At 45.9% G+C, this 23,717-nt stretch overlaps 1 protein-coding gene across 1 annotated transcript; it reads right to left on the bottom strand.

The window, feature by feature from the left end:
* Window positions 1-1,609: 1,609 nt before the first annotated feature.
* Window positions 1,610-20,160, bottom strand: olfm3a (olfactomedin 3a; the record flags this gene model as incomplete). Its single annotated transcript, XM_080019902.1, has 6 exons — window positions 1,610-2,287; window positions 2,683-2,789; window positions 3,621-3,840; window positions 5,324-5,479; window positions 6,909-7,052; window positions 20,092-20,160. 6 exons carry the CDS (start codon window positions 20,158-20,160, stop codon window positions 1,610-1,612), a joined length of 1,374 nt encoding a protein of 457 aa, XP_079876028.1.
* Between the last annotated feature and the right edge of the window lie 3,557 nt (window positions 20,161-23,717).

A 23,717-nucleotide genomic window follows, 5' to 3' on the forward strand; every position in this document is an offset into this window, starting at 1 on the left:
CATTCATTCTGTATTGGTCAGTGTTGATTCCCGATTCCCTGCCTGTTACTGGACCCTGATTCCCTGCCTGATCCTCTGCCTGTTTCCCTGGACCCTGGTTCACTACTGACTGTTCCCCTGTGTTTGGCCCCTAGCTGTTCTTCAATAAAACCTTTACCCTTGCACCAACTCCTGAGCCTCCTCCATGTCCTGCATAAAACCAGTCCCCTTTCAGCTTAACCCGCTAGGGAGTGTGTGAGGCAGATGCCTACATAACAGGAGAAAATGGGGCAAAAAAAGGAGATCAATGCTCATCGGGTTCCACATAAGAGCCATTTCAGTTTTAATACCACCTCCCTGATGTGAAGAGATTATTTTTCTTCCCCCTTCAGTGGGTACAGGGTGGGTGGAGGAAAACTGACAGAAGGGGATGGGTGGGCTTCAACGGTGTAGTGCTTACTTTTCTTTGATGGGGAAATGAATATGGATTCATAACTGTGGAAGACTTCACACTGTTCTGTTTTCACTCAGCCATGAAGCAAGGGGGATTGGAATTAAGGCTATTAAATGGCACGGACGCAAGTTCAAACAATGTAAAATGTAATTTTCCCCGTGAGGCGCATACGTGCGGCTCATGAACGCATATGGGGCTGTGTGTGTGTGTGTGAGAGACAGATATTAGCGTGTGTGCCTACTGTACAACAAACATCCTTTAATGCATTGAAAAGTTGCCATCAGGCGCCATAAACCAAAGGCTGTCCAAGTCCCGAAGATAGGGGTGGGTGGGGAAAATGTGGAAATTACAGTGAGTGGCTTGAATCATACCGGAGCCAATTGTTGCCTCACTGTGATTGAAATGCCAAAGCACAACTCCCAAGGCATCAGCAAGCCTAGATCTACGTAGGAGTGGAAATCACTGCTATTCATCGCCATTGTTCACATTGATCATAAATTCCCGTTCTGAAAAAATGGTGAGTGGTCTGTTTTCTGGTATGTAGTCGTATTTCCAATCCCAGATAGATTATTACCATTATTGAAAATTGTGTTATAGGAAAGATCGTACAACATTCCAGTTTAAAAACGATGTGCGCAGATGGTTTCTTTTGTCGAGTTTATAAAAAATACAAATTGACTTCTCACACAGAGACATTACATAAGTGCGATCTTGTACAGGCCCATCTTTAAAATAATTAGTTATATTTCAGCTAGCTTTACATGGCAGCAAATTTGCAAGGGTTTAAATAGTCTTAAATCGACGCACAGACAGCCGTGAACGGAACATATTGGCAAAAGAAACAGAGCTACTCATCAGGAAACCACAGCGGACAAAATGTTAGACATTCATGCAAAAGCCGTCAAGAGCCTTTGGATGGCAGAACCAACACAAGCGTATGAGGCATTGCAGTTAGATCGGCAGCAATGGAAAAGTACCAAAACAATTTTTTCCCTAAAGTTACTTGAGTCACTGGCATCCATGCTTAGTTCAGCAACGTAACCGGAGCCATAAATTAGAAATGTTTGCTAGTCCACTTTTAACCAAAAAAAAACAAAAAAAACATGGTAAATAATAACCGAGGTCCTTGTATAACAAACGATGGAGTTTGGCGTTTTAACCGTTTTACGGTAACCTCTAGGAGTCATCCTCGGTTTTGATGACGTGGAACAGCGTGACGTTGAACACCACCTGGTGGCCATTGTTCCAGGCGTACAGTGCCCTCTCCCGGGCGTTGTAGTCGAGCATGGAGATGTGAAAGTACTGGTTGTGGAAGGGAATGTCAGTGTACTCGTACGTCGACGTCTTCGTCGAGTAGGCGTAGTACACCTTGGCGCCCGACAAGTGTGAGTTGGTGATGTAGAGCGTGCCGCAGATCATGAATGCTTCGCCGGCATTCCTCTTGGAGTACTCAGTGTTCCACGTCTTCAGCACCTGCAGCGTGTCGGGGTCGATCTGCGAGATGACGACGTTGCCAGCGTTCTGGTTGGTGGCGTACACCGCCCACATGCCAAGCTCGTCCGCCATGACGTCTATGTCGGAGTAGCCGCCCCAAGTGTATGGGTACATGTTGTGGAAGCCGGCGAACTCCAGCGCCCGCTGCGCCAGCACGCTGCCCGTCTCAAAGCTGTACTTGACGATGATGTTGCTCTGGTACTTATTGTAGTAGAGTGAGCCGTTGTAGACAATGTGGTTGGTGCCGTCCCACTTGAACGGGAGGCTGTAGGTGCGGGAGACCACGCCCGCTACAAAGTCTGCCGTCGTCTTGTACTCCCGTACGATCTTGCTGTTGGTGTAGCTGTCCATATACCAAACCTACACCGGGAGGGGAGATGGGAGATGATGGATAGTGTAAATTTTGCTGCCGCCACGGCCCGATAAACACGCCAAAACATTCACATGCATCGCCGATGTACGGAAACCTCTAAAGGTTAATCAATAAAAGGCTATTCTCCACATAATCCAGTCCATAAATATTACATGAATCACTGCACTCGGGACAAGAATAAATCAAGGGACGTGAGAATCTCTTTTATTTATCTGTCTGAACTCACCCCTCATACACATATACCGCCACCACCACTGAGATATAAATCCCGCCAATCTTTGATTATGGTGATAAATCCATGCTTCAGTGGAAGCACAAAGCTAAACCTCACGGCCACCGGTGCGTCCCGGGGCCGTCGGAAGGCCCCGCTTCCATAACTCACCCTGCTGTTTGTTGTTGATGCGAGGGGATCAGTCATCCAGGCTCCGAAGCGTGTCCCAGATGTCTTGATCGTAGCGGGTCCGCTGATTTTCATTAATTTCCCACACGCTGTTAATTAAGAAAAGCGGTGGGTAAGACGGGCGGAGGGGATTTCCTCTTTCTTCTTCCTCTAACCACATTGTGTCAGATTACGAGAGTTCGCCTTCGCCCCAGTACTAACCCACGCCCGCCGCGGTAAACTGACCTGGTTATGGCTAAAGTATTATCACACCACAGCAAAGCTTCTAGGCAACACAAATTCTGACTCGTAGTGGCATGTCTATGCAATATCGCTTTCTTCTATTTGTTTTAGCGGATGCCATCCTTTGAGTTTCATCTCCCAGGGCCTTCTTTTAAGGCTCAAAAGATTTGCCCCACTGGACTGCAATCAAGCACCATGAGAACCTGCAGCGGAGGGGTACGTTTTTCAATATTGAACCGTTCAGCGAGGTTGTGCTAAGAACAGTGATGAAAGAGTTATAAATGAGTTACAGTGTAAGTTCAAGTTGGCGTCATGACATTTCACTGCATATATGTGCGACCGTATGTACGTATATGTATGTGACAAATCATCTCTTGAACTTGAACTATAAATGAGTTATAGTCAGGCCTTATAAAAAATAGCGAATTCAACCTTTAATTGTCATATTGGATACATATTGGATTTAATACTTGCAGAAACTTTAAAGGATCTTTGCCGTTATTTTACTTGGTTATATAAAATAAAAATACACACGTAGAGGAATAAAATGCCTACAACTGTTGACTGGGGGACTGTCTGGAGTCTTCGACAACAGAATATTCTATTGCTTTGTCTGTGGTTAAACATCTGGAGGCCGTGCGGAAAACAAAGGTAAACAATTACGTCCGTTTACCCGGAACACAGTATCCGCCACTCACTTAGCTTGCCCATGCAGTTGCGGAGGCGGCTGTCCAGCCGCAGGACCCGTTGGTAGAGCTCGTCGTAGTCGTAGGCGCCCAGCTCCTCCTGGATGCCCGTCAGCACGGCAGACAGGTTCCGGATCTCCTCCTTGAACTGGGAGATGAGCACAGCGTCCATCTTGTACTGCTCCAGCACGGGGATCAGCGGCTTCAGTTCGTCCATCTTGTCCTTAAGCTCCTGGAGGGAGAGGGCGGCCATGACGGGGGCGGGGGGTGGAAATATGGAGAGGAAGAAAGGGGGGAGATGGCATGGATTAGAAGGAGAGCAAAAGTAAGGAACGTGGACGTTTTTTTTCCTTTTTTTTTTTCAGTCAGCGGTCAGTCAGCGGTCAGTCAGCGGGCGACCTACATGGTGTGTGCACGTAGTCGGTGGCTTATGGATATTTTTTTCATATCTACTGTGTTTGATCTGTGTATTTTGTTTATTTTCACCCTTCATGATTTCATCATTCATATGGAAGAATTGCTTCGACATACGACCGTTTCAACATACGACCGTTCTTATAGAACCAATTACAGTCGTAAGTCGAGGCACCACTGTATTCATATTTGATAAAACTTGTTACAAATGTTAAATCCGTTTATTATTTAGTTTTGATTTTCAACAAGACATTTCAGAGATATTGAGGGAGTGTAAAACTCGTGGTCAGAAATCTGTCCGAAATCAGATTTTTCATGAGATTTAAGAAGACGGATAGCGGCGGATAGGGAGTGTGGGCTACGTGCCACGAGGACTTGTGCACCCTTTGAGATATCGCCACCTGAGAGGAAACACAATTTGTGTTTTTCTTGTCTATTTGCATTGATTCATTACAAGCCTGACAAAATTCTGCTGCTTAATTTCCTCCTGAATGAAGCTCAGTGATTCCGGTCAAGGCACAGTGGTGTTGAAAGACCACATTCGTGCATTTCGTGCGCGGTCAAGCCCTTTTTTTTTTTACGGACCTCGGCTTCAATTTGGCTTATTTTATAACTGATCATGAGTTGTTTTTTTTTTTCTTTTGCTATGTTCCCTTGGAGGAAAAAAGAAGGCAATGGCCTGGTCAGCCAAGTATGTGCGCTCACACGCTCACACACACACACACACACACACACACAGGGTTTCTAAGGGCGACCAAAAGGAAGTCCCGTTCACTATGGATGAGCGGAAGCAGCTTGTAAAAGCCTTTTAACTACTATGAAAAGCCATAAATACACAAATAAATCAACATTTAGGCAGCAGTTACCTAGTACGCAGCAAGTTATTGCACAAGTGTGTTGTATTGCACAAAAAGAATATTAGAAATAGGCCGCTACTGTTGAGTTTCTAAATCGTTTACCTGGAGACCAATCCAAAGCCCGGCGTGCTGTCATTAAAGCGGTAGCTCTTGGATTGAGGTTGGGTGCCTGCGTTTGCTTTTATATTTTGCTTTGTTTTTTTTTATGTCAATTCTCCCGGCTGAACGGCATCCAATTACTTGTCAAAGAGTCGCTGAGGCGCATCGCAGTTGCGGCTTCTCTGTGCTAAATAGGAGGTATATCGCAAAATTAGTGCCCAAATTGATCGTTGGAGCACCAGGAAATCAAATTTATTTACTTTCATTATCCTCACACGGGGCGAGAATAGGAAACAGGATCTGCGGGACGCAACCCGTTTGCTTCACAACGCACGAGTGGAGTACCTGGAAGTTTCTGGCCATGATGGATTTCCTGTCGTCCTCAATCTGTCTGAACTTGGTCCTCAGGCCCTTCATCTGTGTCTCCATCTTCATGACGTACTGGAAGTCCCTCTGCGTCCGGAGGTTCAGCACCTCGATGGACTGCGACATGTTCTGGACCTAGGGAGGGAGAGTGGGGGGGAGGGGAGGGCACTGGTTTTGGACAGGACTGGACAGCCCAAGTAGGGTTAACGTTGGCTTCTTAAAACCACACCGTCCCTCCACGGAGCTTTCAGATTCACGGTTAATCAACGCAGACCGACAGTTTGAGCTGATTGGAGGTGTTTTGGGGGTGACAGGGTATAGAAAGAGGCCTGGCTCTCCACAGGGATCAGTACCATGGACAGCGTCCCCTCAAACACAGGCCGCCGTTACCTAGATACCTAGTTACCTAGTTACCTAGTTACCTAGTTACCTTGGGCCTGCTACTGAGCAACCAATGTTATGAACGGCAGCTGACACAAACCTGGAGGTGCGGCAGCTGCAAGCAATCACGAACCAGTAATCTTCAGCAATTTTTGGCCTTTCATCTCGATGCTTTTATTATCATTTGCTCTTCTATAAATTATTTTATGGAAAGCACTTTGAATTAACCTTGTGTATGAAATGTGCTATACAAATAAACTTTGAGGGGGCCCATTTTTTTCAAAAGTTAAAACAGGCACACCTTCTTGGCATAGTACAGTAATAGTAATATAGTTTACTTAGTTATAGTATATTATAGTGCAGTATAGTTATAGTGTAGTATAATAAGGTATAGTTATAGTATAGAAGTGTAGTATAGCTATAGTGTAGTATTGTCTAGTATAGTTATATAAGTATAATTAAGTAACGTTATAGTACAGAGAAGTATAACATAGTATAGAGAAGTATAACATAGTATAGTTATAGTATAGAGAAGCAAAATATAGTTATAGTGTAGTAAGGTATAATTATAGGATAGCATAGTATAATTATAGTATATTATAGTGCTGTATAGTTATAGTGTAGTATAATGTAGTATAGTTATAGTTATAATATAGAGAAGTATAACATATAGTAATAGTATAGTGTGGTGTAGTATAGTATAGTTATAGGTTAGTGTCGGTATAATATAATTATAATACAGTACATTGTCGTACAGTATAGTTATAGGATAGTATAGTTATAATGCAGTTATGGTATAGTATAGCAGGAACAGGGGCTCTGTTAACAATATAACGCACGTGAGTGAAGGACTGTAATTGAAAGGGGTCGTCTGAGGTCAGCGTGTATGTGTGTGTGTGTGTGTGTGTGTGTGTGTGTGTGTGCGTGTATATACAGTATGTGTGTGTGTGTGTGTGTGTGTGTGTGCTGCACAAAAACTGTACTCTGCCAACGGGCCTGGGTTCAATAATGATTTCAATTAAATATGTAACTCCTGTGAGAAGATACAAGGGCATTGAGCGTTGATGCGTAAAGGTCAAAATACTTTGGAAGGAACAAGGGAACGCTCATTGCTTCTGCCTCGGTACGGAGGTGTGTGTGCGCGCGTGTGTGTGTGTGTGCGCGTGCGTGCGTTGTGTGTTACCTTCTCCAGGAGCTGGCGGAGCTGCCTGCTCTTGGCGTCCCGGGAGCACAGGCTCTGTTCGGGCGCCACCACCGTGCAGATGCATCTGCCGTCGGCATCCTGGGCCGAGCTGTACACCTGCCAGCCCTCCTTGGGTCCGATGGTCTGCGGGGAATGCATTTATTTACACAGGGCTCCGATTCAGATTCTGTGTCGGTGAAACGGGTCGGAATTAGGAATGTTGTTTGGGCTTCTGTCCCAGGGAAGGCAGGCCTGCAGCGACCGATTTAATGAAACTAGGCACTGTGGAAATGACTTGTAGTTAATAAATCCACCTTTGTGCCGACAATTGTGCTAAAGCGGTTTTCATTTATTTTTTGGTTTTGAAATACGACTAAATTACACAGTAGCACCTACAGTAATTTCCGTCGAGTGCACTTTTGAGAGTTCTCTTGTCGTATGTAATACAGCATATGTACTTTGGAAAACCCAGCAGCCCTAAAAACCTCTGCTATTGGTAAAGTTTAATTCGGCGAGTCGACAGTCCGTTCAAACTTAATATGGGCTTTGCTTCAACTTTGCTTTTAAAAGCAAAATGAGTAAAAATTAAGATCACAGCGTTGCAACCAAGGAATTTCTCTCACGAGGGTTAGATATATTTAATACAATTTAAAGGCCCTTTATTCCATAGGTTTAAGGCAGGGAAATGTTACTGAAGCTCAGCGAGGAACATGTTGCCTGATATCAGACAGAATTGTCAACTCGTACATTGTTTCCATCTTCAGCCTGACACTGCCGGCGGGTTTTTGCTGAGGATTCGATGTTCCCTAACCAATCACTAGAGACCAACGTATCCGCCTGAATCTAAGGTCATTTTAAGTCGACACTTATGCGTTGCCATGCCGCCATACTGGTTTTCCCGGGGTTTCAAGAGCAAGCAGGAGCAAGCAAAGCAAAACAAGCTACGAGTGCCGTTCGGATTGTGAACAGCTTCAACAGCAGCGTCTGTTTTCTCGGCTGCCATTGTTGTTGTTACTCCTCCTTGGCTCCGGGTGGTGCACAGCTATGACAACGCTTGACAACTTTTCTCAACCGGGAAATCGCTGTTTCATGTCATGACGCCAGACCTGAAGAATCAGTCGCTCGGTGGAGCGGGCGGATTCAAAGGTCTGGACATAGCCAGGCAAGGGAACATGCGTGATGCTTGATTGGAATTGAACAACAAATCTCCTTGTAACAAGAACCCTGACTGTTCCAGCTGCTAAAATAACAGCAGAATAACTCCTAATTCATAAGCAAGTTGTTATTGCTCCAGTAACTTAGATGTGGACTGGATACACAAGGTAGTAAGTATATATGTATATATATATATATATATATATATATATATATATATATATATATATATATATATATATATATATATATATATATATATATAGATAAAAATGATATTAGATTATTTCTAATATATGACAGTAGTTCATATACTGTTTTCATTGTCAAAATGATGTGATCCTCACTCAATGAATTGTTGTCAATAACCTGCAATTCATCCTAGCCATTGAGTTCTAGTTGGTGCTCATGCTCTTCAAATATGATATCAAAAAAAGTTTGAATTCTCAAAAAAATATCCAAGTTGTCACCTATATCTATTTAAAGGCACACTTCAGTGCTCGGAAATGAAGGGTGGAATTATCTGCTTTTGTAAAAAATCTTTTCCTTATAATAATATATATATATATATATTTAATTTATTCTATTTTGTTACAACTTAAGTTGATTGATATTATTTGTAATGCACAAGAGAAATGCAAACTTTACACAAAATGGATAAAAAAAACGGACTTACAGCAGAACCTAATTTACCCAAAACTGTTTTTGGAACTGTTCAGGACTGAACAAATAATTGTTGTTCAGTCCTGAAATGTTGGGATGTTTCAAATGAAACACCAGGGCCACACGCAAGAACCTTTCAATAGGCACATGCCCTATATGGTCTAGAATCGAACAGTGGTATAGTGAAAAAAAATACACTAACAAAAAAAAACAACAACAATCATCAGGAAAAATGCTCTTAACCAACAGGGAAGTGATGTTCGAGTCCATTCGTTTTAATTTGAAGCGAAATAAGCGCGACAATGCAGTAGTTGTTCAGAGATCCATCTTTATGAGGAGCTGTCCTTCATTCGGTGGTGCTGAAATCCATGCCTCGCCAATTGATCGTCTCCTAAGACAACTCCAGGTTGGCCGAGAGAAACACATCACTGATGTACTATATAAACCCAGACGCCAATAAGTGTATCCACATGTCAGCTTGGGCTATAGCTACAACAACAATCAACAAAAAAAGAGTGAAAGCTAATGGATATTAGGCAGCCGAGGGACACACGTGGACAGGAAATACGGTTGCCCGCAAAACGACAACTATGGAAAAGTATAACAAAGCAGCGCAAAGTGGAAAAGAAGCGAAGACAGTAACAGAAAGGGAGATAACCAGCTTGAGGAGGGAGGGAGGGGGTGAGGGGAAAGGAGATGATGAGATGGGGCGATGGACCAACGAAGGGCAACAACGTGAACTGAAGAGGAAACGAGCGAGGAATGTAGGATGGTGAAATGGACAGAGAGAGAGACTTCAAAGACAATTGAGACGAGTGAGAACAAGGTTGCTGGGCAACAAGGACATGTGTGTGTGTGTGTGTGTGTGTGTGTGTGTGTGTGTGTGTGTGTGTGTGTGTGTGTGTGTGTGTGTGCCTGTGTGTGTGTGTGTGTCCACGCATTGGACTATGTGCCCGTCGATGGCAACTCCAGGTGCCCGTGTAGACAGCGCACCTGAGGAGCACTGTTCGGGGGCCAGCGGACGCCGTTTTGGGGGGATGATTAATGGCCGGACTCCGGCTCATAGCTCTGTGAAACCACTGTAGCCTTGGAGTCAATCCTCTCTTATTCAGCTCAGAAAGAGAGAGAGAGAGAGAGAGAGAGAGGGCGGGAGAGGCACAGAGAGAGATAGAGAGAGAGGAAAAAAAAATGGAGAGTAATCCTGAGTAATGCCGCACTTCAACGGCAGAGCCAACTTTTAAATTGGACTGTCACCATGTACAGGGGGGAGATGGCTCAAAACAATCGGAGGAATAATTTGGTATTTTACTTGTGGGCGAAAAGCCCTCAGCCCACATATCCATTAATGGATTGGATGGCAGGGCGGCGGGGCGGGCGAGGAACTACTTGACCGAACCCAAACTCCACAACAGACTTTGACCCCCGTCGCGGTTCCTGTCTCCGCGGAGTTTCCATAACTTTGTGTGGGTTTGTGGTGAGCGCTCTGGCTACGAATGGAGACAATTAATTGTCAATAGTCTATTTTCATAGTACATGTACTCCTCACTTAAGGACCTACCTGGTTAACCACCGCTCAGACTTAGGACCAGCTCTCTGACCGGTCTGTATTGTACACTGTGTACAATACAAGATTCAAGAGGTTTATTCGTCACATACATATACATACTTTCATACATATATGCAGTGAAATGTCAATGCAACGCAATACCACGGCGTCTCAGCGTCAAGCAGCTCATCCAAATTATTATGCAAATTATATTTTTCTCTGGTTTTCCTAAATAGTCGATGCAAATGACAGTCGGTATAATTTTCAAGTCATCAACCGTTAGGGTATAATTCGAATGTTATTGAACAAACCTCTCAATGATAACAGTATTTTTTTCAAAAATAAAAAACTCAAAATGCACTGTTCCAAATGATTATGCACAACAGAGTTTCAAAACATTTTATAGGTTGTAAAGAACTGAAAATGGTCATTTGTTGAACTTGCAGCATTAGGTCATATTTACTGGCATCAAAAGCTACTTCAATCAAAAGCATCTTAACATCTTAAGGTCAAGTTACATGTGAACATAGGAGCCTTCTTTGATATCACCTCCACAGTTCTTGCATCCATTGAACTTGTGAGTTTTTGGAGAGTTTCTGCTTGAATTTCTTTGCAGGATGTCAGAACAGCCTCCCAGAGCTGCTATTTTGATGTGAACTGCCTTCACCCTCATAGATCTTTTGCTTGAGGATGCTCTAAAGGTTCTCAATAGGGTTGAGGTCAGGGGAGGATGGGGGCCACACCATGAGTTACGCTCCTTTTATGCCCATAGCAGCCAATGACACAGAGGTATTCTTGCAGCATGAGATGGTGCATTGTCAGGCATGAAGATGGTTTTGCTACGGAAGGCACGGTTCTTCTTTTTGTACCATGGAAGAAAGTGGTCAGTCACAAACTCTATATACTTTGCCGAAAGGGGCCTACCAGCTCTCTCCCCATGATTCCGGCCCAAAACGTCGCAGCCTTGTTGGGACATGGTGGCCATCCACCAACCATCCACTTCTCCATCCATCTGCACCATACAGGGTTGCAGGGCACTCATCAGTAAACAAGACTGTTTGAAAATGAGTCTTCATGTATTTCGGGCCCCCTGCAACCGTTTCTGCTTGTGAGCATTGCTTAGTGGGGACAGAGGCACCAGCAGCTTCAAATACCTGTTCACTGCCTTGTAACGGCATTTTAGCAGCTGCTCTCTTAATCCCATGAATTTGTCGGGCAGAAACCTTCCTCATTCTGCCTTTATCCGCCCCGTCTGTGCTCTGAATCAGCCACAAATCTCTTCACAGTACGATGATCACGCTTAAGTTTTCGTGAAATATCTAATGTTTTCATACCTTGTCCGAGGCGTTACACTATTTGAGGCTTTTCGGCAGCAGAGAGATTTTTCTTTCCTTTTTCTTTCCCATGTTGCTTGAAACCTGTGGCTGCTTAATAATGTGGAACGTCCTTCTTAAGTAGTTTTCCTTTAATGGGTTCACCTGGCAAACTAATTATCACAGGTGTCTGAGATTGATTTCAGTGATCCAAAGAGCCCTGAGGCACAAAACCATCCATGAGTTGAATTGAATTTTTTTTTTTTAATGTTTATGACACTTAAATCCAATTTGCATAATAATTTGGAACGTGGTGTGTATATATAGTGTATATACTATATACACTATATATACGATATATACTATATACACATACACTATATATATTATATACACTATACTATGTATACTATATATACTATACACACTATCTATACTATACATACTATATATACTATATATACTATATGCACCATATATACCAGCCACGCCCCCTTACCGTGCATTAACACGGGTCCTCGCTTATCGACCAGTTCGCTTAACGATCTGGTCCTAGGAACGGACCTCGGTCGTTCAGTGAGGAGTACCTCTATAATTCTTTACACCATACCTATATACATATCTTTACCACATTTTTTGTCTGTCTGTTTCTCTGTCTGTCTGTCTATTGTTCTCTCCATCTGTATGTACAGTACATCTATCCGTCTGCCTGTATTTGTCTCCGTCCGTCTATCCGTCTGCCTGTCTGGCCGTCTATCATCTAATCTAACTATAAAGGCAGGGATCTCTGTCTGTCTTTCTGTCTTTCTGTCTGTCTGTCTGTCTGTCTGTCTATCATCTAATCTATCTATAAAGGCAGGGATCTCTGTCTGTCTGTCTGTCTGTCTGTCTGTCTGTCTGTCTGTACGACTTTCTATTATAATGTCCTTCGATTATCTCGCCAGCCGTTCATCCGACACACTTCACACTTGGCGGGCGTATTGCTGGGGTGTCGAATTTGCTGTCATTTGGACACGCTCCAAACGTGTGATATGAATAAACTTTCAAACAACGACATGGATAAACAAAACGACTCAACATTTTTAGCGGCCGCGTACTCGTTGGCGAAGGTGCACGGCTACACCGACGAGGGGTCAGGCGCGGCCCAGAACGTCGACGCGCCTGCTCTCAAGGTGTAACATTTCTGCTCAGGCACATCACAGTCTCATCGTCGGCCGCGTCTCGCTGCTCTCTCTGCCAGTGGGGTGCACTTGGTGAGAGAATCCAGCGATTCATTCATCTCAAGGTATTCCGTATGAATGCCAATGCTTAACATTTTTCTATTAAATGGGCCGCCGTGTTTGCCATCCTCAGTGGGCTGGAATCGAAAAGTGGAGCCTCCCTCCGTCCTTGCCGTGACATTGCATTCCTCTTGAGACAAATTGCATGTCACAGAAGTGGATGTCTGTGTAAGAAATACCCAAACACCCGCCCCACCCCGCACATCGACAGGAGATTTCAAAAATAAAAAATAAAGAAATAATTCACCAAAGATTCTATGACCATTGAAAGTTTTCCTTCTGCGGTGAGTATTGCCGTTTCCTGGCCCTCATAATTTCACCTTAAGTTGGGAGAACAGCCCCGTAGTGATTTGGGGGGGGGGGGAAGGAAACCCTGAAATATCCCTCAACGCTATTACACTGTTATCAATCAACAGTCACCTGCCTGAAAGTTTCGTGAGTGTAACACTCAACTGTGGTCTCTCAGAAAATAGGCGTGGTTCCAACATGCTGTCCACTGCTTTCTGTGAACGCTTCCTGTTGCAGCTGGCTCGCGATCGCTTCAATGTAGGTCTTAATCCCCGAACACTTGCCAAACAATCGTCCCGAGAACCTTAGGAAGACGGGCGGGGCCCTAAATGACTTGACTCAACAGTTAGTTACTCTTCTTAGTTACTCTCACTCTCACTTACCTCTTCATTTCCCCATGCGATGCACAGGTGTGTTACAATGCATTATCCAGTCGGCAGGCCGGCCCTCAGGAATCAAGGAACCGGAGACAAAAAAGTTCTCAATAACTCCGACTCAATAACCATCGGTGAAACCTGTCCAAACCCAGCCAAGCCATTGGGGCAAATTTCAGGCGGACCAACCAACTTCATTACCAACCGACTTCAATTACCGATAATATTTTCTTCAGTTCCTCGATAGGATGTACAACATTTTTGTCGCCGCGTTGGGGAAATTTATGTTGGGCACAGTGCTGCTGGTTTCAGTACGTACAACACAGACTTAACAAATACACCCAATATAATGCAGTCAGGACGGCATTCAATCGTAAAGTCATACAAACCACCACATATGTAGATAAAATATTCATATCCAAAGTTAGGTGGCACCTGCTGCACAGCCCCCAAGGCCACCACTCCTAACCTAGCACCATTTAGTCATTTAACTTGGGTAGGAAGGAGTGCTTATAATGTTTTAACCCCCACCTCGGGACTCTGTACCTCTTTCCGGGCGGGAGAAGCTGGAACTCGAGATGCGAATAACGCGGGGTGAGGTCAGACATGACTTTCTGAGCCAATTTACAGAGAGGCTGCTCCTAAATTCGCTTCTGGGATGGATGTTTTAATCCCCATGATTTTCATACTCACACAAAATTATACATTTGCAAGAGAAATGGCCAATTCGGTGAAACTTTCACAGGCTAAAGTGCGCGAATAATAACCTTCTAAGGCCCCTCTTTTTTTCAGGAATATGGTAAATGACATAAAAAATGGCATAAAAAAAGTTTAATCATGGTCAATTTGCACAAGTGAATCAACATTTACATTTGGTACATTTGGGATACGGGGATGTGCAGTGTGGTTTCTTGTGAGGTCAGATCTATTCCCTATGTGCGCCGCTCAATCTCAGTCTAAGCATCTTCGAGGATATACCCCGTACACTCTTATTCAATGATTTTTAAATGACAGGCTGTAGGAGCCATCACGTATAGGCGCTTGTATTGGTTTGCGTGAAAAAGGCACCCGGCTCCCTTTAAAGCATTTATTGAAACCGCAGGGATCTTTGCAGAGTCAAATTATAGAAAATATTGTATTTTTTTTTTTAAATGGAGGTATCAACAGCAATTAGTTTCCCCCTGTCAGCAACAGACAAGAAGCCTGGAGATCAAGCTGCCAATCAGGATATAGCGTTGATCTTCGAGGACGTCTTCCAGGCTGTGCGGTACTTTGGATATATGCACATCCATTTTGTTTTTCTTTTCTTTTATTTTTTTGTACTGCCAAAAAAATAAAAATAAAATAACAGCGGCAGTCTTGAGAGAATGGCAGGGTGAGGTGAATACAAAAACCTTCACTTAGGCGGTAATTAGCTTACAAGACACGAGCCTCAATCTAGTCGTAATGTTCTGGTTAGGCTCTCCTCACTGCAGCCAAAATGTCAGGCCCATTAAGAGCGGAGCCGAGTGCCGACACGTACGGTAATGAGCCGAACACAAAGCCGCCTCACGCGGGCGCACCGCTATCGGCACAGCGTCGGCACGGCGAGGCGCGCGGCCAAGCCCGTAATCAGAGCGTCGGGGGAGCGACGTCCGCCCCCCCCATGACACCGCCGGCGCCTGAAAGCTGCGGCGGTCCTCCGGGGGCGAGCATGTCGAACCGTCCGAGCGGAAAAGCTAAGTGGGCGGAGGAGTGAGCTGAAAGAGTTTATCAATCGTTATTCTGATTCGGGTGGAGGCGGAACGGCGTGCGTGCGTGCGTGCGTGCGTGCGTGCGCGACTCTGCAACCGGACTGATACAGATATCCGAGCCAGCCATGACAGATGTTGACACCCTGAAAGGCGGCGACAATAACAGAATCCTGACAGGGCCTATTATCACGGGAGGGGATTCCCACTGGGGCACGCTGCGAGAATGAAGAACAGATTAAAAGAGTGAGAGGGAAAGAGGAGAGTAAAAGAGAGGGCGGAGGGGCTCCTTGTCCCTCAGATGACTGTGACGGAAGGTGCGCGCGGGGAGGGAGATTAATTTCCTAGAGGGCGTCGCACCTTCCCCGTGTCTTTTGACCCCGCCGGAGAGGAGATTGAATAGATAATCCCGCAGGAGCCCGGGACATATTCTCTCCGGCCGGGCTACATTATTATCTTGTTCACATTCTTGTCGTCCCCTCCTGCTCCTCCTCCTCCTCCTCCTGTGCGGGTGTGTTCAGCCGCGATGGGTTTCCCGGCTGGAGCGAGGCAACGCGTCGGTTCTTAGCCCCCTGGACGGAAGATGACAAAGCGGTCGCCGGGCATTACCTGCGCGGTACTGTAACGTTAGGAGGCCGTCACCGGCGGAATGCTAAACAGCTCCGTCTAATTTGATTTAAAGTTCCCCGACTTGCCGTCGGGTGACTGGCGAAATTCTCTGCGCCCCCCTCCCCTCACGGACAAACGTCGGGCGGTGGCCCCGCTTTGGCCGTGAAATGCCCGGCCGATTTTACGTCCCGGTCGGCCCCCGTTAATGAGCCCCGTACGCTCCGAGTCAGGTCAAGGACGAGCTCATTTCCACCGGTCGAGGAGAAGCAGCTGCAACAGATGCCCTGTCGAGAGATCAAGGATCCGTCGCTTTCGTCAAACCGCCCTCAACCTGCCGTGGCAGTCCTCCCCTTCTGTTATCTCGCGGGTGGGGATCGTCAACGGGAAAACGGGCGAAAAGGGTCGAAAAGTCGGCGCAGCGGTTGCTCAAATTCAAAGCACGGGACGCGGATCCAACAAACTATGTGACAATTTGTCCCAGAGCTACGAGTGGATCAGCAAGATTGGTGGCCTATAATCATATGGGAAGATGAGTGCAGCGGGAAGGTTTTAAGACCAAAATTGGCCACGCTCACACACACACAGACGCACATGCAAACGCACACGCGCACACACACACACACACACACACACACACACACACACACACACACACACACACACACACACACACACACACACACACACACACACACACACACACACATTTGTCCTCCAGGGCTGCAATTACAGCGCTGCAGCGCTGCCCCCAGTAATTTCAACATAATGTCCCGAGTAATTATACTTACAACATTAAGTGCACCTTGTGAAATGACGCGCCGACATGTTGTTCATAAGTATTTTAACACTCAGTGATTGTTACGTACAGTGTATGTTGCTGGGTGAGGGGTACGACAAGGAAAGCGACAAACAGTGAGCTGGTCTGCAGGTCCCCTTCCCTCTCAGGTCGCCAGGCATGCTGCTCCACACCTCATTAATGGGAGGGAATTATTTCTCCAGATGCCGGGGGGGGGGGGAACCGACCCCCCCCCCCCCCCCCACACACACCCCTTTTTGTAGATCAGACATCCCCTAACCGCTATGCACCAAGGGACTGACAGGAATCCCATTACGGTCTGACAAGGGGTCCAAACAATGCAACCATCTCTCTCTCTCCCTCTCTCTCTGTCGCACTCCCTCGGCCCAAACAGAAGGGAATGCATTCGCCGGGCTCGTCTCGGGAACAAACCGACCACCCCCATCCATCACGGCTTTAACTTGCTTGCTTTATTTCCCCGCCCGCCGGCCTCGACAGCCCTGCTTAAAACAGACACATGGAGTCACAACTAATGACTTTGTTGGCGCGCGGCGCGGCCTGGCTGCCGGGCTCCGTCGGCGTCAACGTGTTGTTAAAAGTTGTCATTCCTCATCCAGGCCCGGTGCAGCGAAAAACGTTCATGTTTTAAAATGTATGAAACTCTGCCTTTGTTCCCCTCTGCCTGGTAGGGGTTGGAGAGAGAGAGAGAGAGAGAGAAAAGAGAGGGAGAGAGAGAGAGAGATTGAAACTGAGTCTGAGTCTGAACACCGAGGAAAATAATGCGGGACTACGACCAACCCTCAAATACATCATTACATTCCCTTGCCTTTAAGCCGTGCCAAATTTTACCCAATGAAGACTTATCACCCCCAACCAAAGCCCATCCAAGGTGACTGGACGGTTTTCCACCAATGGAAACCGACGGCAAAAGCCACTGGCTCTTGGAAAGCAATCCCCGGAGGTCTGCAATGTGATACAACATCAAAGCGTCGCTCCCATCGTGACATTTGCTGTGATAAATGAGTGACAGCGCATCGCGGTGTGGGAACGAACGTGCAAGAAGGGAGGTAAAATCCAAAATGTATAATGTCTTTGTCTCCGCTAACCATGCAAATCTCAGACCCCAACGATCCGAACCCCTGTTATCCTCCGGTAGGTGTTTCCAACAACTATTCTCAAAAGTTGCTGGCTCACTGGTGTCATTTGGAATCGCAGAAAAACACAAATTTGCCACCGTTGCCCGTCTGGGTTTTTGAAAGCCTCTCGCATCAAAACGGCGCGATTCGGTAGAGGCCACGCTGTAAACATCTCACCGCGTCACTTAATTAAAGAAAAAAAAAAGAAAAACAAACAACACAGGCCGTGGACCTAAGCGGAGCTGCCACGCTCTGAAAGATCAGAGGATTGTGGGGTTGGAAACTATAATAAAGCTGCTTTGAGAAGTGAGCGAAGGAGGAGAGGACTGTGGGTAATGCATTCATAAAGCAAAAGGGCAAGGGCCAGAGACTACTTCCACACACTGATTTGAACAGATCAAGCAATAGAGCAGGTACAGCATATTATACCTACATAGATATCCACTGTGATGACAATGTCTGTAGACGTGCATTCAAAGATGGAAAAAACAAAACAAAAGGCTGTTCGTAGCGAACGGAGATGGCAACTTGGCAAGTGTAGCGGGGCTGTATGGATCGCGGCGCCGCGTCGAAAACTCGCTTCGGGGATACATTAAAATCACACAAAAAAAAATCCCATCTTTAATTTAATTTAACAGCCAGCCCTTCCATGAGATGAGCAACAAGCTAAAATGAGACTATATTTGGGGCAACTCTACGTATGGAATATTCTTTGATGCATATGCAGTATATACTCGCTCCCAGGGCTGTGAGATATTTAGAAAATAAAATATGGCATTTTTTTGGGACGAATATACCTCAATATTGATAATTGGAGGATGTTTTGGGGGTGACTGTTGGTGCTTTCATAAGATATTTACACACAAGAAATCAATCATTAGAAATGTGGACGTGACAGTATAACCAAGCAGGTAGAGGCGTTGAATAGAACGGCTAGAAGAGTCTAGGAATTTCAGAACCTGCCATTCATTTGCTGTAATGCAGCCTTATAGAGACGGCGTTTAACTGTGGGGTGATGTAACAGTAACTAAATCCCAGGCAATATCCACTATCGTATCACATTGCCCAGGCAACTCAAAAAGCAGCTGCGTCCTTTTTAGGCGCTCAAATATCAGCACCAGCGTGAGGGAACAGCTCCACCCGGGAAAAAACAATGAGTTCCACACCTAACCCCCACCTCAACCCTAACCAAATTACTTTACTTTACTTTCACACACACACACACACACACACACACACACACACACACACACACACACACACACACACACACACTCTCGCTCTCTCTCTCTCTCTCTCGCAAGCCTTGGGCGACACATTGTGCAAGTACTCCCTATTGATTTATCCATTATTCATAAGCGACTCTGAGTCAGTCAGGACATAGAGCCGGCCAGCTTTACCACACAGCACTCCTTCAAAGAGTTATTTTCCCAAACGCAAAAACGACAAAACCGCCTCACACCTCGCTCCATTCCATTGAAGCGTCCGTTGCTGTGGTTTATCCGCACCAAAAGGTATGACTTCACTAGAAATAGGGGTTAGGGTTTGGGTTAGGGTTAGGGCTACCCATTTAAAGCACTTCAGTGCTATGATAACTATTGGTCCGACTTAATTGTGTCCATCACACACACACACACACACACACACACAGTCCGACCAAAGTACACCCCTCCCTTCTCCCAGAATTCAAATAACGGCGATGGCCGTAAAAGCGACATTAAAATGGATTGCCTGGGAGATAATTGGACACGCACGCGCGGCCGAGCCGACGCGAGCGTGACGGGCGACGACGAAAGCCCGGTGTCGAGGACGCGCACGGATGGGAAGCAGCGGGGGAGGCGGGCGGAGGCTCCAGCGCCGGGGAGAAGCTGGACAACAGGGGTGAGTCGGGACAACGTGTCCCCCCGCGTTGAGACGGCCGCGTCCTCTCCCGTACGCGGGCGGGACAGTTGGCACGAAACAATGACGCCATCACAGTTATGACACCGACAAACACGGGATCGTTTGTGGGAAATGCGTGTGCCACCACAGCACGCATTTCTAAACTCAATTGAAAAAGATTGAGAATGCAAATAAAGCCCCATTTTTTTTTCAATGTGAAGATTAAACATGTAATTTCATTTCATTAAAAATGTAAATAAATAATACAAAATATATGAACAATGTCAATTAAATACGAAAAATGCCAATACAATACGATAAATAATAGAAAAATAAATTACAATAAATGAAAATATATGTTAATTATTTTTACGACATAATACAATTTAAAAAAATGTCAATAAAAACTCACCATTGACGGGTACAAGCCGCAGATGAGGAGTGACAGCAGCGGATACAAGACGCTCAACAGGAGCCGCATGCTGACGCGCTCCGGTCTCACTTTTTTCTCCTTCCTTCCTTCCTTCCTTCCTTCCGTCCTTCCTTTCTTCCTTCCTTCCTTCAACTTCCTTTCTCCCGTCAACAGTCCTCCTCACAGCGTGGAGAAAAAAAACAACAACCAGTCCCGTTCACCTCCGACCGCCGCCTCCTCACTGCTGCGTGTCCGCCGCGCACAGAGTGCTCTGCAACTGCGAGCGCAACGCGGGCGCAGCGTCCGCGGTCATCACAGACACCGACTGGAGCTGCGGTGCGGTGCGGTGCGGTGCGGTGCGGTGCGGTGCGGTGCGGTGCGGTGCGGTGCGGTGCGGTGCGGTGCGGTGCGGTGCGGTGCGGTGCGGTGCGGTGGACACGTCCTGCGCGGAGCTGACGCGAAGCGAATGCGAAGCGGTGGGTGAAGGAGCGGTGAGGGGAGAGAAAGTTTTGTGTGTGTGTGTGTGTGTGTGTGTGTGTGTGTGTGTGTGTGTGTGTGCGCGCGTGTGTGTGCGTGAGATGGTGACGTCACTTTTTTCGTGCGTGTGTAGAGTGTGCGTGTGATGTGATTCCGTAGCCTTCCACACCAAATTGCAACCATTGATATTCAAGGTATGTCTCGATCATTTGGACCGAAAGACCATGTAAATAAAAAGATAAGGGTGGGAGTTGGAAGATTGATTACGGTTGGATACAAGCCTATTTGCAGGGGCTTGCTGAATGGCTGGTTTGCCTCTTACGCACCTCTCTAAAGGCTCTGTTATAATCGCGTAGTATAATACGCAGTTGTGCGTTGCCGTGTAGATGCCCTGGTGATATTCTCCTGAAAGACCGGGGGGCCCAAAACACATTGTGCACAAACCACCTGGGGAAACTAAAAAATAATTGCTGTAAACATTACAAAGAGGTCTTGGGGGAAGGATCTGAATGGCTACAAAAGAACAGTACAATTTTTTTTAAAAAGTGTTAAATGTATGGATATTTATTGTAGTCGGTGCAGGCTTTTTGTTTGTAGTCGTGAGTTTGTGCAAATTGTCGATGCAAACATTATGAAGGAGTCCCGGTGTATTACAAAAGTCCAAATCTTTGGAAAGAGACAGCGGTTAACGCCTTCCATGAATTCAACACCATCTGGTTATTTTGGTGGTCACACATGGATGGATCGCACAGATTGTACCTGCGGCCCTCTCCGCACATCCTTCCTTCCGAACGCTTTCTTAAAACCTCTCCGTTCCTCCTTATTTTGCCGGATTCATGAGAACACACAGAACAACATTAATGCAAAGAAACCTGTGACCACGTCGAGTCGAGTCCACGTGACCCGTGCGAATGAATGATGCGTCCGCGTACCAGGAACGGGTCGCAAAAATAGAATGAAATTGTTTGATTACCTTGGACTCAGCCAGTCGTACTGAGCAGAGAAACAACCGTGTGGCACAAACAGCCAATCATACAGCAGGATGCGTCGGCGCTTCGCCCGCTCTCTCCCCGGCTGCGCGCACAGGGGTGAGGCCCCCCGGAGCCGACGCGATTTGAACTCAAACCCGCACGCGTCCCAACCAGAGCCCGGCGTGGGCCCCGCCCCCGCAAAAAGGACGGCGATCAAAGAAAGAAAGAGGGAGTCTCTCCGTCCGCTCCAAACGTCCCCGCATTTAATCGCAGAGCGCAGATTCCGTAATCTGTATTACGTGTCTGACATGCCTAAACAGGACCCATTGTATTGCTGCTCGCAGCCATTTTTATTATTTTTATCATTATTAGGGTACCAGGATTGTTTTTGCTTGGATTTTTATTATATATAATCTTCTTTGCATTTTTCGGTCTAAAAGTATCTGAAACATGGCTACCGCAGTACGCACCGGCACGGTTGAGGTTTCTTTAGAACCAGGACGCTTCAGACGTCTTGTTGTTCAAGTTTGACCGATATTGACGTACATTTAGAGCCCAACTGAGTGGAAAAACTGATATTGAAGAGTGTTGGCGCGACTTTAGTCTCAAGTTCGTTTGAGGAGCAGGGCGCTTTGTGACATCGTCATCGGAAGTTGACGACGCTGCGTTTAACGGAAACTCTGAAAAAACTGGAGCTCTGGCTGCGTTCCAACAAAACCCCCGAAAAACAAAATCGGTCACAGAGGGCGTTTTTGCACCACAGGGAGTTCTAAAAACCTTTGGAGGAACCGTCCCTTTCTTTTGTGTCCGCCCTGCATGATGTAGGAACGATCGTAATTGATACAATTAGGAGCTAATTTTTGGCTCCTACCCTAGGCCAGGGACCAAAGAGACAAGAGGAACATGCAGTGACGTAAGTGCACGGTGATTGGTCTAACAAATGAGTCGATATAGCACCGGCAACCGCCATATTTAAAAACCTCTGTAAAACCTCAATAATAAAAATAGGCTTGTGAATTGTGCGTATTATGGCGTGATACCTTTCAGTTTTCACTGCATTTACAGCAAATTATTCATACAATGATAAATAAGGGAAATAGTCGGGAATTGTGGAATTGTTGAAATTCAGAAATTTGTAATTGCTGTAGATACAAAACTATGGTGTGTGTTATGGAAACTAGGAAAAATGTAAAACGTACCCAACACGACTAAATTGGACCCTGTGTATTGCTGTCTGCAGCTATATTTATTAATATTAGGGGTCTATTGGGTATGGATGGAAAGCTATCGTTATTGTTTGGATTTTTATTATTATTACTCTCCTTGGCACTTTTCGGGCTAAAAGTGTCTGGAACAGGACACCCACTGGCGCTACAGACACGTTGAAGTGTCATTTGAACCGAGATGTCACAGACATCTAGTGGTTCAAGTTTTGTCCAAATCAATCCACATACGGAGAAGGTATTAGTGAAAAACCAACAAAATTTGACTGGAGGTAGCCAGACGTCGGCGCGTCGCTGACGTCGAAAACGTTCAAAAACTTCCGGTCGTCCACAGTGTGCGGAGTGAGACGCTTTGTGATATCATCATCCGATTCTTTGTAAATGTGCAGGTTGTGGTTCCAAACGTCCATTGGCGTCGTGCGCAGTGAGTGGTGTAGAGACAATCCCTCTGTCGTAGTTAGAGGTTACAAACTACGCTGTGTGTGTGTGTGTATCATCTCCACTGGTTGTGTTTCATGTGCTGGAAACGCGTCAGAAAACGAGTGCCCGGGAAATCGTAATTACTCACAGAAAGATGTCAAAACAACCGTAACCCGTCAGAAGATTGGATGCCCAGGCATTGAATCGCTAGCCATTGTTGCCCCACGCGACACCAAACGTCACCTGCAGTCACTGAGAGTGCCGCTCTATTTCCACAGACGACACGGTGAGTTCTCACAATGACAAGGTTTGATTGAGATCATAGACGGTTGTTTTAAAGAAATTGTATGTACATGCCACTTCCTACATCTAAACGTAGCGGGTTTAACAATTAAACGGGAGGAGGCATTACAGAGTGACGACTCCTTTCCAAGTTAACGTTATGTCCAAAAAATGTCTGATTACAGGCATTACTCTATTTAACTGAGTTTGTCAATCGCACATTGTTAGCACAAGAAGTGCAATAAAGTACAAA

The sequence above is a fragment of the Zeus faber genome, assembly GCF_960531495.2.
Source record: "Zeus faber genome assembly, chromosome: 19".
NCBI lineage: Eukaryota > Metazoa > Chordata > Actinopteri > Zeiformes > Zeidae > Zeus > Zeus faber.